This window comes from Dermacentor variabilis, chromosome 4 (genome assembly GCF_050947875.1).
Source record: "Dermacentor variabilis isolate Ectoservices chromosome 4, ASM5094787v1, whole genome shotgun sequence".
NCBI lineage: Eukaryota > Metazoa > Arthropoda > Arachnida > Ixodida > Ixodidae > Dermacentor > Dermacentor variabilis.
Window position 1 is genome coordinate 1,347,756 of NC_134571.1, and position 16,213 is coordinate 1,363,968.

Below are 16,213 nucleotides of genomic sequence, written 5' to 3' on the forward strand. Positions count from 1 at the left end.
CGTCTTGCGCTGGAGTGTGAGGTATAGTAGCGGCGCCTGGTGGCGGTGCGGGAAACGACATCTGGGTCGTGCCAGCTTGGGTCGTATTGAGCCCTGGCTGTGGCGAAGCACGTTTCTAGGCCGAGTTTTGCGTCGATTCGCACATTTTTATGCCCTGTTGCGAGTGCGAAAAGGCTCGTCGCTTCTCATAGACCACGCCGACCACGCTGCGAGCTCGCTGCAGCCTATAGTTTAACGAAAACGGACTCTCCGTGTGCCGTGGGACGTAACGCTGAACTTAGTGTCACACATTACTTCCCCCCTTCCTCTGGATTGGATTGGCGCGGCTCGCTACGTGCTTACGCGCGCTTTTCTGAGCGCAGATTGATGTGCGCCTGGTTTCTGCACTAGGCTTTTATACGGTCGCTTTTTCGAGCGCAGATTGGTGTGCGTCTGGTTTGTGCACTGCGCTTTTATACGATCGCTTGTCGCTGCTTTCCTTTTCTCTGGCTTGATTCGTTGCGGCTTGGTGCTGGCGCGCATACTTGGTGCGCGCCTGCTTTTTTTTTTTTTTTTTTTTTTTTTTTTTTGCGCTGGTCTTCGAACACATCGCTCGCTGCTCGCGAGCGATATATAAGGAAGTGCTGCGCCGCGGGCGTACCGTGTATGTAAGCGCGCCAGAAAACTGCGCCTTGCTTTCCATTACTTTGTCATGTACCTTAATTACCACTGGGTAGCACCGAGCGATCGCTTCTAACAAACGCAGAAATGAGTCTTCGCAGCGCGTGTGGCCATTATTTGACTCCCACCACAGCCATGTACGTGAGGTGCGACTCCAGCAGCGGTGCAGTTACCCTGCAGCCGGCGGAGAGGAGTTGGCGCTTCAGTTTATTAACTTGCTAGTTTTTGCGTGTGAACGCCCGTGATAGCTCGTGAGGTCGTGCGGGACGAGCTGCTGGCGCGACACCCACTCGGTGGCCCCGAAGGATTGTGCAAATTGATGAATGCCTCCTTCGCGGCAAGCGAAAACACAATCGAGACCGCCTGATGGGCGCGCGACAAGGTTCCGCCGAGCCGGCAAAATCACGGCGGCATTGCAGACCTTGGACCATGGGTATTCGGCATGACCTGCGTGATCACCGGGCAGTTCCGACTATTCAAGGTCGACAGACGAGACGCGGCGACGCTAGGCCCCATTATTGCAGCCAACGTTGAACCGGGGACCACCACCCACACTGCAGTGATGAATGGGCCGCATACAACTGCATCCCGAACTTAGTGGATGCTAACGGAGTGAGCCTCAATCTGCAATGGGAAACTAAACCAGACAGCATGAAATTTGTGGACCCGATCACGGGCGTTCACACGCAAACAACGGAAAGTTATTGGCATGCAGAAAGTGAAGCGCCACCTCCTCTCCGCCTGGAGTCGCACCTCACATGGCTGTGCTGGGTAGTCAATTAATGGCCACACGCGCTGCAAAGACTCATTTCTGCGTTTGTTAGAAGCGATCGCTCGGCGCTACCCAGTGTGAAGGTACATGACAAAGTAATGAAAAACAAAGCGCAGTGTTCTGACCCTTTGCTTTTGTATGAATGTTTCCCGGCATTGGTGCGCGCTTACGTACACGGTACGCCGGCGGCGCAACGTTTTCTTATATATAAGAGCGAGCAGCGAGCGATGTGTTCAAAGACCAGCGCAAGAAAGCAGGCGCACACCAAATATGCGCGCCTGCACCTAGCCGCGCCGAATCAAACCAGAGAAAAGGAAAGCAGCGACAAGCGATCGTATAAAAGCCTAGTGCAAAAACCAGACGCACACCAATCTGCGCTCCGAAAAGTGATGGTGTAAATACCTAGTGCAGAAACCAGGCACGCATCAATCTGCGCTCCGAAAAGCGCGCGCAAGCACGTAGCGAGCCGCGCCAATCCAATCCTGAAGCCAAAGAAAAGGGGGGAAGTAATGTGTGACACTAAGTTCAGTGTTACCAAAAAATTCAGCGTTACCCAGTGGTATAGATGGGTATACTGTACTAGAATTATTTTAGTACACTACACCCAGTGGCGTTACCTGTTCGTGTACTGTGGTAGTGAGCGAGAGATGAAAGGCCTATTCTCTGGTCATGTTATGATAGCGCCTTTAGAAAACACACAGACGTGCTCGAGCTACGGAGCTTTTCGTCCTTTACCTCTCCTTATTAAATGGGGAGGACGACTGTGTCTGCGATTCAGCTTTTGCTGATGTGAGCTGCTTAAAGGCCGCCGATTACGCGGGTAAGCAACACACAGCTGGACTGGTGCCAGGAGGTACTCAAATGCTAACAGTGATATTGCTGTCGCGATACGCTTTCTTGCGCCAAGTTGTGTCGTGCTCCGTTTCTTCTGCCAAAATGAGCGGTAGGTGCGCCCTTTTGCGTAGTAACGAAGAAATTTATTGCTGCGTTGTCCGCGGTTGCTTTGCATAGTTGTTCTGCGGCTGCCATACCAGTGAAGACTTCATTCTATATGTAAAAGCTTACTAAACGCTTGCCAGAAAACATTGAATGTTTCAGAATTCCTTTTCCCAGGTCGTGAAGAGAGCATGCTGAGGCGGCGGATTCTGCACCCGGCATCTGCTGTACTAAGGGGCAGTGACCAAGTGTACAGACTCCTGCCAAGGTATAAGCGCCGCAAGTCGTGGGTGCGTGTGCTGAGTTGCATCGTTCTGCTTGTGTACGGCGCATTCCCCGCTGCCTTTTACTTCTCCGGATGGTTCAGAAGGTTCCTCATCTTCGGACATTATTTAAATTGGCCACCCATGATGAACTTGACGGATACGTACAACTACGAGCTGCCTTACACAAGGCCATTCTTTCTGGAATCAGCAAATGGTGTCGTGCTTGGAGCTTGGCACATTGTACCAAAGACTCAGTGGGGTCGCTGTGTTGCTGGCATCAAAGAAGAGTCAGAATTTGAAGACAATAGGCCAGTCATCATATACTATCATGGTCATGCGGAAACACGTGCTGCTGACTACAGGGTTCAGCTTTATAAAAGACTTTCAGAAAGTGCAATTGATGCCCATGTGGTCACCTTTGATTATCGGGGCTTTGGAGACTCTACAAATATTATGCCCAGCCGCAGTGGTGTAATTGAAGATTCATTATCTGTCTACAGATGGGTTAAAGAGAGAGTGCCAAGGTCCAGGATTATTGTCTGGGGCCACTCCTTGGGCACAGGTGTTGTGATGCAGCTTGCAGAGGTTTTCACCGACACGAATGACAATCCTGCAGGAATTGTCCTGGAAGCACCATTCAACAGTCTCGTGGAAGCTGCGCTGCGGTGGCCCCTGGGGTTGCCATTTCGATACTTCCCTCTGTTCAACAGGCTTGCACAACCACTGCACCACGAGGACACAAACTTTGAGTCAGAGGAGAAGGCTGGCAAGCTGAGTGCCCCTGTGTTGATCATGCACTCCAGGGATGATCCTCTCGTACCTTACGACCTCGGTCAGAAGCTGCTTTCTCGCATACAAGTAGAAAAGCCAGCTCATCTGCCTGCTCCAGTGTTCTATGAGGTTGACAAGGGTGCAGGGCATCGACGAATTTACAAAGACCCCAGGTTTCCATCTGTGATCTCTGCTTTCATCGAAAGCGTTACAAACTGATTTCCTACCGTAGCTGTGTCTCAGTTGAGAACTTTAGCCCACAGTCATCTGTTCGTCACATGCTCTTAGTAGCTGCTTCTACACGGTTGGTACTTTTCCTAGGTTGCTTTTAGCATTTTAGCATTTTAGAATTACAATACCACCAAAGATTTTGCTGATGTGACATTTGCTTGCTATGGAAAGATGCAGTTGTATTTAAATAATGTATAAAATTTGCTTTAAACTACTGCCATCTTGCAAATTTACATTGTTTTTGACTTGTTCTTGTCACTTGTGAACATTAAAGTCTCCTCTTCCTCTATTTTCTTCTGCTATTGTTCTTGTTGAGATTGTTCTTGTTGAGTTCTTAAACATAGTGATTGTCACTAATGCAAAAGGTTGCTAGCAACACAAACTCATCCATAATTGAACCTCAAAAACAGCACATAGCATATTGCTCCCAGAGACGTGCTTTTACAGCAGTCAACAGGGGTTCCACAGCAGTGCTCATGGAGCAGCAGTGAAAGCGAGTGCGAAGTCAGTATGAAATTTCAACTACCCAGAAGCCTGCGTTGGAGCCCCAAAGCAGCCATTTGACTAAGCTGTTGGTGCAAGTGCACAGCCACTCGTGTGGTGCACTATACAGGAACAGGCATCAGATATGACACTGCCCAGGCAGTGCGTTGGAGCAAGAACTGTCGGCGCCTAGCGCGGCAGTTGAATCAACACTGGCACAGAGGGACCAATCTACCAGCAATATGCTGCCATCGAAACTGTTGCCATTTCTATTGCTTAGCACAGCAGACGTGGAGCGACTTTTGCTTTGTTATGTGAAGCCAGTAGCAAAATTATTCGCACTCTCGTACGACAAATGTACACTCCCAGCAGAAAAAGATGACCACAAGTGACTGGTGGTCGAAGCAGCGAAATCTCGACACGTGGCGCTGTTGTTCTCAAGCGCACCAACGGAGAACCAACGCTGCAGTTTCAAGCCAGGGTGCCTGAATGCTCTCTCCCTCATCGCCATTCAGGCACCCTATTTGGATGGATGGATAAGGCTGGATCCTTTAAATCGGGCGGCAGCACACGCCACCTAGCCGTGACTAGTGATATATTTTGTACTTGGTGGAGGCGAAATTTCACTCTTGCCTTGACTTTAGCCACCAATCAGATAACCTCCGTTCAATTATTTCTACCCACTTAAAGTCTATTTTGCCTCCACTGTCCCTAAACCTAAATGCTTTAAAAAAATAAGCCCCCTTGCTTTGAACTGTAGGGTGAAGCCCTTTACAGAAAAGTACGAAGTGTTCTGCCGTTTCCTCCTCCCCATGCGCACTGCATGGGGAGGACTCGGTATGCCTTAGTCTGCTTAATTCCCGTCCTGGCTTCAAACAACAAAGAGCTTCCTCTCGAATTATCGTAGATGTTTTCTTTGGCAATTGCCTGCTTGAAAGTTTCGTATGTTCCCAGTGCTGATTTCGTCTGCATCCCTATTTTCCACAGACCCCTGTCTGTTTAAACTTTTTCTTAACCGATGTTTCTTGGTTTACGCACCCTGCTGCTGTCCAAATATTTGCTTGACAATTTTCTGGTTTGTTTCCTCCATTTTGTGCCAACATTCCTCATGTACAAGTAACCGAAACCTTTCCTTGCCTGCCACTTCTCCACCGTTTCTCTCATTCGCTCCTCAATTTCTATCTTGCTGCTAGCTTTCATGCCCTCGAATTATGTCCATCCTATGTCACCCTATGCCACTCGATTTTGTATACTTCCATGTGCTCTGAAAGCAAGCCTACCTACCCCATGTTGCTTAATTTCCAATCTTGCTCAAACCTGTGATCTCATGTACAGGACCACGTTGCCGAAAGTCGGACTAGGAAGCATCGCCCATTTCCAAATCCCTCTCCCCACTTTTTACCTATTGTAATTCCACAGTGCCCTATTTCATTTAGTGTTTTCATCACCGCTGCATTTCTGCTACCTTTAGCTGTTGCATATTTTTAGCGTTCCGTTAGGTACTCAGCCCCATTGATTATCCAAGATATTTGTACTTATCCACTACCTCCAGTGTAAGCTCCTGTGTTCTGTGCTTGCCATCCTGATTATGATTAAAAATCATGACTGCCAATTTTTCGTTGCTAAACTTCAAACCTAGTCTTTCTCCCTCTTTATCGCAAATGACTGTCAATCCCTGCAAATCTTCCTAATAAGCACAATGTCATCCCCACACACCAGTCCTGGTAATGACTGTTCAATTTATTCTCCTTGCTTGAAGAAAGAAAGGTTGAAGCCAAGTCTGCTCCTGTCTAATTTGGTCTCTAATTCTTGTAGATACAACATGAACTACAAAGGCGATGGAGGACACCCTTGCCTAAGCTTCTCGCTGTATCTCTAAATTAGTTCATTGCCCTCCGGGCATTACAGAGGGGGTGGGTACATTTGATAAAGTGGAGAACAAAAAACAGCAGTACATTTCTATTAAAAAAAAGGAAAGGGTTGCATGAATACAATAAAGGAAATTAACAATAAATAGTGCACAGTACAAGGATAGATAGTAAAATACCAGCTGGGCTGAGCTGAGCAGAGAGATCTTTTCAACAAAAAATCTAAACAAGAGAACTGATGCTTAAAACAGTAATATATGCCTACAAAACAAGGAACATCCGTTTTAAAAAGATTGGTGTGAGCAAAAAAGGAAAGAATCGCCTAACCAAAAAGAAAAGGATGACACCGCTACAATTTATTGTGTTTTGACAACAACAGGTTAGTTGCAGCAGCTTTCAACTTAGAATTATCAGATATTTCGACGACAGATCAGGGAAGCTGATTACAATTTGCTGACTTCCTGGGGATGAGTGAATTGTAAAAATGGTTGGTGCGGCATGAAGGAATACTAACCTTATGACAATCATCGGTGTCTGCTGAAACGTAACAAGAGAAGGTAATCAATTTATTCTTAAGAATGGGGTTGTCATGATATATCTTGTGGAACAGGCAAAGACAGAACAGACATAAACTAACAATTTGTAATGAAGTAATTTTACAGGACTAGAAGAAAGATAAAAATTGTGGCGGATGTAGTCCAGCATGCGATTAGCGTTGTTGGTTATATGGTCTACATGCATCTTTCAAGAAAAAGTAGAAGAAACGGATACGCTTGGATATTTGTAACAGGACACCATGTTACTAGTATCAAAGGGCCCCTCACTAGGCCCCATAGCAAATTTTGGTTATACGCTGGACGTTGTTGTGTGTCCTCTATGGAGCGTTCTGTCGCAAAATTTTCAAATTGGCTCATTAATAGCCGAGATAGAAATATTTCACTGCCAAGCAAGACACTCCCTCCACTCACACCTTTCACACCAGCGAAATTCCTTCCCTGCATTCTCCCATAGCGGACCTCGAGGATCGTATGACGCTTACGTCACAGCTAGGCACCGCCTTCGTTTTTTTTCTCGCTTTTTTTTCGGCGCTACACACTTGCGCTGACAGTGTCGCACGCGAGCTGTTGTCTCGTTTGCACAGCGCACGATTTTGCGTGCTGTGCACAAGGACACGTGACTAGCGGTGTAATTCACTGCTACACGAATACTGAGGCAGAACAAGCGGATCACAGAGCATGATCACGCGCTGGAACACGGTATAAAATGGCATAATTTTGGTACCTGTGCACGTTACTGCACGACTGTGGGAACAAGCAGACGAAGCGGAAGTACGTCCCTCTTGCTTCGGTGTGAAGTAAAACAAAAAACATGCAGGCATTCCGTTTGCGTGTTTTATTATTCCTCTAAACTTCAATTCGTCAATTCAAGCAACAGATCACACAGATAACAGATGTCTTGAATAATTCTCGAAGTCACGTGTCACCACGAGCAACGTCACACTGCGGATACCAGTACATAGGCGCAGGTACACGAGTACGTAATCCTCCAGCTTGGAGCGTGGCGGCTGCGAGGAGAAGGGAAAACAGCAATCGGTTTGAAATTTCAGATCTTTCCGCGGCATGCAGTGATTTAATACTTTGCAGACACGATCATTATCGCACAGTGTAGGCTCAGCGCTTGTCAGCTCAGAATGGCCAGACCTTGTGAGGGGCCTTTTAAGATGATATGATGGCAATGTAGTATTACGACGAGAAACATGCATGTGCTTGCATTTGTTAGTGTTTAGTTCCACGAGTTAGCCCAGTCAAGAGCATGGTTGACATCACAAAGAAGATGACCTACATCAGAGTTACTGTTAATTTCGTGGTATACGACGTAGTCGTCTGCAAAAAGGTCAATTGATGAACATAACCTATCAGGTAAATCGTTGATATAAATGAGAAAAAGCAAAGGTCCCAGCACAGAGCCTTGTGGCACACCTGATCCAACTGCAGAAGTGAAGGAGGAAGTGTTATTAGTTGGGACAAATTATGAACGATCGGTGAGAAAAGAGTACAGCCACTGAAGACTGTTATGATCAAGGTTAAGTTTACTTAGTTTAAAAAGCAGTTGATCTGAATCCTTGTCAAACTCTTTTGAAAGTCTAGGAATATGCAGTCAACAATGAAACCCATGTCAAGTATGGAATTTAGATCACGTGTAAATGCTAGAGTTTCACAGGAAAATGACTTGCAAAATTCATGCTGATAATCTGTAAAAAAGGTGTACGACTGTAGGAATTATGCAAGGTGAGAGTAAATGACATGTTCTATAATTTTACATGGAATTATTTTAAGTGAAATGGATCAATATTTAAGTGGCAATTGGCTATCCCCAGTCTTGTGCAAGGGACTCACCCTCCCCACCTTCCAGTCTTTTGGAATGCAGGCTGTCTGAAGAGATTGCTGGAATATTCATAATGGTAACAGCGCGAACAAGACGACGACGGAATGAAAGGACACAGAACATGGCTCCGTTGTTGTCTTGTTTGCACTGTTACCATTATCAATGTGTACCAACTCGCCCAACTTTCCACTTTAATTGCTAGAATAGAACAGATTAGAAAGCATTATAGCACGGTACACTTTAGTCCCGATTAAAGACTTGGAATTTATATCATGAACGTCACATGATGAAACTTTTAATTTATCTATTATTCTTTATGCACCAGCAATATCAGACAATAGGGTTAATTGGTAAAAATTCAGTACCAAGATAGGTAGGGGTTACAGAACACACATTTTTGGAAGAAGCAGAAACAAATAGAGTTAAGAACATTTGTGCATTGATCAAGCTGGATTAGTTGATCGCTTGAGTCCTTAAGGATGACAGCTGCATTGTCTCTTTTGTTGACTAGGCTCCAAGATTGCCTAAGGCTAGCAAGTAAAAGAGATGGTAATGTAGAATTGAAAAATGAATCCTTAGTGTGCTTGAGAGCTTTCTTGTATTCGGTAGCCACAGCCTGATTAGCAGTCCAACATTTTCGAGTACCGGTTAGTTTTGCAGAGCAAAACGTGTTTTTTCTTATACAGCCTTTTTAATGATTGACTGAACCATGATGATTGCCAGTTTGATGTGATGACTATGCGTGGAACATATTTCTTCATGAACGATGAAACTTTTTCTTTGAATAAATTCCATTTAGTATTCATGAAGCAATCATGAAAGTTGGGCAAGTAATAATCTAAAAATGCAGAGAGCTCATGGTTAATAGCATTATAATCGGCGTGTTTATAGTCGTGGATATATTTTTTGTGGTTACTTTTGTGGAGGCACGGTACAGGTCAAAGAAAAATAAAACAGTAAGTGATTGCTTAGCCAAGTAGGTACGATATGGGATGGAAAAAATCAGGCCTAGTGGTGAGTACTAAACTCGGGATGTTAGAAGTAGTAGATATAATTTGAGTGGCCTGCATTACGAGTTGGGACAAGTTGAAATCATTGCAAAAATAAAAAAATCTGCTGCCTTCACTGGAAAAAGGATGACAATAGGAATGCACTTTATACCAAACTATATTAGGGAAGTTAGGGTCACCTAGTAAAAGTAACAAACTATTTGGATACTGCACTGTAATCATATGGATGACGTGATGAAGGTCGTCAGCAAAGGTGGGTGAACAGGACAGTGGATAACAAACGTCCAATATCACTTTCTTAGAGCGCGTTTGTATTTCAACCAAAACAAGCTCTAAAGCTTGATCAAGATGGATAGGAAAAGAAAAAACAGCGTCAGAGAATGCTATAAGTATGCCTCTGCCACACCGAGCACCCTTGTCACACCAACAAATGTTAAGTGTTTTTTACAATCAAACAATTCTTTGCTATCAATCTTCGCAGATAACCAGGTTTCCGTAAGACAGATTATGTTGGCATCAGAAGCATCGATAGCAGAGAAAAGATTGTCATGTTTAAGAAGCGTGCTTCACATATTTGTGAATGAAAGTGAAAGTTGGTTAATGACCGGTAACAATGATCTACCGCCCCTTGCACAGTGCTATTCAGTGGCGGTTGGCATGGAGGCATTAGACAGTTTGTGCATGAAATCAGAAGATTCGACCGATGGCAACGCTCAGATGCCTTTTTGCCCATGTTATAAGCACCTTGTTACTTTTATAAATATCTTTTTAAAAGATTAGTTACTCCATCTTCCACATCTAGTGTGCCCAGTATGTCCCATGAATCCTCTTAGATTACACTGTCATAGGCTCCCTTGATATCCAGAAATGCCAGCCATAGAGGCTTATGTTCCTTTTCTGCTATTTTGATACACTGCGTCAATGAGAACAGGTTGTCCTCTAACCTCCTTTGTTTCCGGAACCTATTTTGTAGTTCCCCTAGCACCTCGTCGCTCTCCACCAACCCCTGCAGTCTGTCCTTTATAATCTGCATCAACACCCTGTAAACCACTGACATCACTGTTATGAGACAGAAGTTGTTTATGTTGGCTTTGTCCCCCTTTTCTTTATCGTGCTCATCCTGCTTAGTCTCCACCCATACTGGCTTTACCGTCCATTACCGTTTTGCCCACTAGCTCTCTTAAATCTGATAGGGCTGGCTTGGGCTGCCTTGAAAACACTGTAAAGACATTTCAAGAGTCTGTGAACACTCACGCTTGCAAACTCATTGATATTGTAATGGATACGAAAGGCAAGTACAAGAAGAAAGAAGACGAAGAGAACGAGGAGTTTGAGAGGCCAGACTGTGCTATGATCACGCTACGATCCATCGTCCATCTCCTGTAAATAAAACCATTTCTTCGCAACTCTTCGTAACAGTTTTGGTGGAAGGTGCGGGGTAATCGACACCCGAAGATGGAGGATGAACCACAAGTTCTTCGACGGGGCCGTCACCTTGCTGGACTCCCACTGAATCTACTGGAGTTGAATATGTCTCACGGTGCAGACGAACAATGGCCCATTCCAACTGCTGTGCCGACCAGTTCCATTCTACAATTGAGAGATGCACGTCCCTTCACCGGAAGATCGGATGAAGGCGTCGAGGAGTGGCTCATCCATTATCACCGGGTGAGTGCCGCCAACAAGTGGAACAGCGCTTCTCAGCTTTCAAACGTTGTGTTCTTTCTAACAGATACTGCGTTGGTGTGGTTCAACAATCACGAGAAAACATTCACAACATGGGGAAGATTTGTTTCGGAAATCAAAGAGCGATTCGGCAACTCTGCGACTAAAAAGAAAAGGGCAGAACAGACGCTACTGCAACATGCGCAAGTGCCAGGCGAAACCTGCACGACCGACATTGAGGCAGTAATAAAACTGTGTAGGATGGTGGACTCTGGAATGTCTGAGAAAGACGAAGTTGGGCACATCCTAAAAGGAATTGCCGAGGATGTTTACAGTTTCCTCATCGCAAAAGACAACCTGGCTTCCATTGTCGACATTATTCGGCACTGTCACACTTTCGAGCAACTGAAGACACGCATCACGCTGAAGTTTGGCAGGTTAGCCAATGTGACGACAGTTGCAAGCATAGACAGCAACCAGTCCCTCTATCTTCGTTCAACGATCCGACAAATAGTTCGGGAAGAGTTCAGCCTGCACGTGCAAGTGACACATCCAGGCACTCATAGCTGCCGCCTACCACCAGATTTCGAGACAAACGTGGCATCCTTCTCCCCGCATTCTGCGGGGAGGTATACCGAGGATTATGAACTCGCACACCGATTGCAGCCACGTCTCTACGACAGAGGTCCTACTTATGACGCTCAGCCACAACGACAACAGCCACGTTTTTACCCCCGAGGCCCTGCGACTTCTGTCAGGCCGCGACGAGAACAGCACCGACCCTACTACCACGACGTGACTTATGACTGATATAACGGATTTCAGCAAGCAGCAGAGACAGGTTATCCACACGACAACGAACTTTCTCGCCGCCTGCAGCAGCCTAGCATTCGTTTCAAGGAAGATGCTGTGAACCGCGACCCTCCTGTGTGCTACAACTGCCACCAACTAACCGTCCTCATCGCTTTCCGTACCCTCAGTGCCATTCTTCCTCACCGCCGTCAGGAAACTAGCATCCGTGGCCAATAGTGTGATTGATGAAGTGATTGCACCATCATGGTGCCTGACGCCCGTTCGTGTTTTTGCAACTAGTGTTGACACTGATTGTGTTGACGTTGTAGTTAGGCCTCTCCACATAAACTGTGCTAAAAAAATATACTTGTGCCCTGCTCTGTCGTGTGCATGACGAAAGGAGTTGCCACATTGGGGGCGCTGAACTGTTCCGCCACGCCGGTTGTCCTACCTCGCGGTATGAAAATCACTCTCTTCAATGAAGCCGCATGTAACTCTACAGCTTGCTCTCCTAGTGATAATCGCCATTTCAAGAGCTAATGCTTGGCATGATCAGCAAGGCTCTCTGAACATCGGAACAGCAAACACTGGTAGAGGTACTTGCCAGGCATGAGGCTGCATTCGACTTCACGCATGGAGATGCACCCCTTCATTTACCGTCATCCTGCCCTCGTCACAGAATAGATACTGGCTCAGCACACCCCATCCGCCAGAAGCCCTACCGAGTGTGCTCCTCTGAGCGCAAAGTTATTGCAGAGCAAGTCAAAGAGATGATGAACAAAGGTGTCGTTCAAGAGTCGTCTAGTCCATGGGCAGCCCCACTAATCCTGGTCCGAAAAAAAGATGGCTCCTGGAGATTCTGCATGGATTACAGACATCTTAATGCAGTGGCGAAGAAGGATGTCTATCTCCTACCGCGAATCGATGACGTCATTGATTGCTTACACGCTGCTTCTTACTTTTCAACACTTGATTTGCAATCGGGGTATGGGCAAATACCTATGGACCCTGCCAACAAGGAAAAGACCGCTTTTGTGACTCCAGATGGCCTATTCGAATTTAATGTTATGCCTTTTGGCCTTTGCAATGCTCCTGCCACCTTCGAAAAATTCATGGACACAGTACTACGTGGTCTAAAGTGGGAGATATGCATGTGTTACCTCGATGATGTAATCTTTGGCTGCATGTATGAAGAACATAATGAATGCCTCAGCCTTGTTCTCGACTGCATCGAGAAAGCTGGACTGGTTTTAAACTTTAAAAAATGTCGGTTTGGCGAACATCAAACACTGGTCCTGGGACACTTAGTCGACAAGGATGGTGTGAGACCCGATCCTCGTAAGATTGAAGCGGTGAGCTCCTTCAAGCAACCGCAGTCAGCACGAGAACTTCGCTCATTCATTGGCCTATGTTCGTATTTTCGTCGTTTTGTTCCCCGGTTTGCAAACATTGTTTACCCGTTGACAAGTATTTTGCAACAAAATGCGTCCTTCAATTGGACACCAGAGTGTGACGCATCATTCTCTCAACTGAAGTTTATACTAACGTCAGCACCCCTCTTGCGTCACTTCGATCCATCTTGCCCGACTGAAGTTCACACTGATGCTAGTGGAATCGGGATAGGAGCGGTGCTTGTACAACGCCACACTGGCACAGAACAAGTTGTCGCATATGCCAGCCGTTGCCTGAACAAATCTGAACGCAATTATACGGTTACGGAACAGGAATGCCTGGCAGCTGTTTTTGCCATACAGAAGTTTTGATGTTATCTTTACGGTAGACCATTCAAGATTATCACCGACCATCATTCTTTATGCTGGCTGGTCAGTTTGCATGATCCCTCTGGTCGCCTCGCACCTTGGGCACTGCGCCTCCAGGAATACGACTTTGTGGTATCGTACAAGAGTGGCCGTCGTCACGCTGACGCAGACTGCCTTTCTCAAATTCCTCTTGTGACTACCGACTGTGATGCTGAGAATTTTGACGACTGTCTCGCTGCTGTTACTTTCACATTCCCTGACGTGGCAGACTTTCAGTAAGAACAATCGAATGATCTTACCCACGATCCGCTTTTTGTCACCGCCCATACTTCTCAAGGCAGCGGTCGCTTTACTGTCCGTGATAAGTTGCTCTACAAAGCTAATTACTCCGGGCATGGAGCGCGTTTTCTGCTTGTTGTACCCAAGAGTCTCCGCTCCGACTTTCTACGTGCCATCTATGACGATGTGACATCCGGCCATTTTGGCTTCGTACGAACGCTACACCGCACGCAGGAGCGCTTTCACAGGCCCAAGATGTACGAAACAACCAAGCGCTATGTTGCTAGTTGTGAAACATGCCAACGTCACGCAGCCCCGGGTCCACTTTGGCCATTGACACCGCCCAGTACGCCATTCGAGCAAGTAGGCATTGACCTTTTGGGTCCATTCCCGCTATCTAACAAGAACCTTTGGATAATTGTCTGCGTAAACCATCTTACATGGTATGCAGAAACTGCAGCCATACCATCTTCCACCGCTGCTTGCATGGTGGTCTTCCTGCTGCGTTCCGTGGTCCTTTATCATGGCCCACCACCAGGGGCGTAGCCGGGGTGGGGGGGGGGGAGGCTTATGGGGCTTTTTCGTGCTGTCCATGCACGGCCGACCAAAGCAACCTCTGGCGCCAGAAATCATTCTGAATTTTTTCTAGAATGTCCTTTTCACGCTCGAAAAGACATTTCACAGCGAACATTGCAAACTCGGGCTGCATTTCGCGGCAACGCCCATGCACTGGGAGAAACATAATGTGAGGAGCCCCATCCGGGCAACAAGTTTCAAGGGCGTTTTGATGGCGAACGGGCTCGCCGCGGTACCTCACTGAGGCGGCAGAATCTACGGAGCGCATGGATGTAAATTCCGAAACTTTATGGGTGTAAAGTTCACACAAACTTTTGATGGAAAAGGTGCATTGACATTTCCAAAGTTGTGCTTTAGATTTTCAACTGCGGAACTTTGTGGGTTTAATGTTGTTATAAACATTTGACGCCAAAGGTCCACTGAGTTTTCTAAAGTCTTACGTCGGAACATACAATGAGACAAGCCTAATCAACACACTATCAGACAAGTTGACAAAGCACGCAGTGAGGTCCGATGAGACGAAGCGTTGTGGTGGATCATTTGTGCCGTCATGTCACATAAAAAAGTATCAACATTTTTTTTTTCACCTATCCCAAAGCATTGATGTCAAGACACTAACGCCAGCCAAAGTAACTACATTCTTATTTATTTTTTCTACTTTGACTTTTATACTCGAGCACACATTGAGCCTCTTCAATTTTCTTGCTCTCGCTACCCTACCTGTGGACTGCCAGAGCCAGCCAGAGCGCATGCGCTTTTCACGTGTTGCCCCGACCACCGTGCGGCGCACTTCGGTGTGCGTTCGGTTTGCTCTGGCCGAGTGGATTTTCACCTGAAGAGTTTTGGACGCTTTCTGGCTAGCAGACGAGAAAAAGAAACAATGGTCGCTCGCCGCCATCACTGTGGTGACTAGACAGATTGCACCGCGTTTCCTTCAGCGCAACCTCTCTGGAAACTCTTGTCTCGCCGGTGTAGGATACCGAGCAGTATGCGTATGGCTCTCGGTGGACCAAGCGTCTCACGTTTTCTTCGACATTCCTTCGGTAGCCACATTAGGTGCCCAAAGCAGGCATTCGATTGTGGCCAATATACTTTCCCTTGCGTTTTTTTTTCATTTGAGTGCCCCACTCCACAAACGGAAAAAATAAGTACATTGCTGCAGCGCAGTGAATTGTGGCATGGTGAAAGTTTGATTTTGTTACTTCTTCTTTTGCGGAAAGTAATTAGCCACGGGACGCTTCAGTTGTCGAATACTCTTATTATATTATTGCGATAGCGATTATATGGACACTCATGGCGTATTCCTGCCGTCGCTGTCGCCCTCATGTTTCATATAAAGTCCAAGGGCGGTAACACTGCGACCGCGCGCCGCATGATGCATGTGTGAGTTAAAGCATGGGGGCGGGGGGAGAGGTGGAACAGGTGAGTCGATGATGGTTGCTCAGTCTTGCGTGCACAAGGGAGAAAAGCGGGGAGGAAGCGCGGTGCCTTCCGTCACGCGTGATACATCGGGGGGAGTGGATGGAATGGGGGCGAGATCTAGGACTGTGAATATGTGATTGCGCATCATGTTTATTTGCCTTGTTTGATGCGTTATATACACGGACTTTTTCTTAGATAGGTCAATTTATTGAAGACTTATATAGTTGAATATCTTGTTGCCAGGTTTTGTGTATACGTGCAGTGAACTTGGTTTCTAGTGACACTTTTTTGCCCTTTATCAAGCTGCATCTTCGCATTTGTATATTCCATTGTATCT

At 46.4% G+C, this 16,213-nt stretch overlaps 2 protein-coding genes across 4 annotated transcripts in view; one reads left to right on the forward strand and one right to left on the reverse strand.

Moving 5' to 3' along the window:
- The first annotated feature begins 1,900 nt into the window (after window positions 1-1,900).
- On the forward strand, window positions 1,901-3,925 carry LOC142578562 (lysophosphatidylserine lipase ABHD12-like). Of its 3 annotated transcripts, none has more exons than XM_075687941.1 (2): window positions 1,901-2,375; window positions 2,546-3,925. In XM_075687941.1, the coding sequence occupies exons 1-2, from the start codon at window positions 2,294-2,296 to the stop codon at window positions 3,622-3,624; spliced, it is 1,161 nt and encodes a 386-aa protein (XP_075544056.1). In that variant the 5' UTR covers window positions 1,901-2,293; the 3' UTR covers window positions 3,625-3,925. The 3 variants fall into 3 exon arrangements, with proteins under 3 accessions (XP_075544056.1, XP_075544057.1, XP_075544058.1); XM_075687942.1 differs by having other exon boundaries at window positions 1,902-2,252; XM_075687943.1 differs by lacking the exon at window positions 1,901-2,375 and adding an exon at window positions 2,400-2,485.
- A 3,470-nt stretch (window positions 3,926-7,395) lies between these two features.
- LOC142578560 (uncharacterized) overlaps window positions 7,396-16,213 on the reverse strand; it is a 29,113-nt gene continuing 20,295 nt past the window's right edge. Inside the window, exon 3 of the mRNA XM_075687939.1 lies at window positions 7,396-7,551. Within this exon, the coding sequence (XP_075544054.1) occupies window positions 7,482-7,551 (70 nt within the window). The 3' untranslated portion in view covers window positions 7,396-7,481. The remainder of the gene's footprint in view (window positions 7,552-16,213) is intronic.

Excerpts from the sequence above, each read along its gene's own strand:
- LOC142578562 (XM_075687941.1), top strand. The coding sequence starts at position 2,294 with ATGCTAACAGTGATATTGCTGTCGCGATACGCTTTCTTGCGCCAAGTT. Across the intron at positions 2,376-2,545 it reads TTCTTCTGCCAAAATGAGCG|GTCGTGAAGAGAGCATGCTG; the intron begins GTAGGTGCGCCC and ends TCCTTTTCCCAG.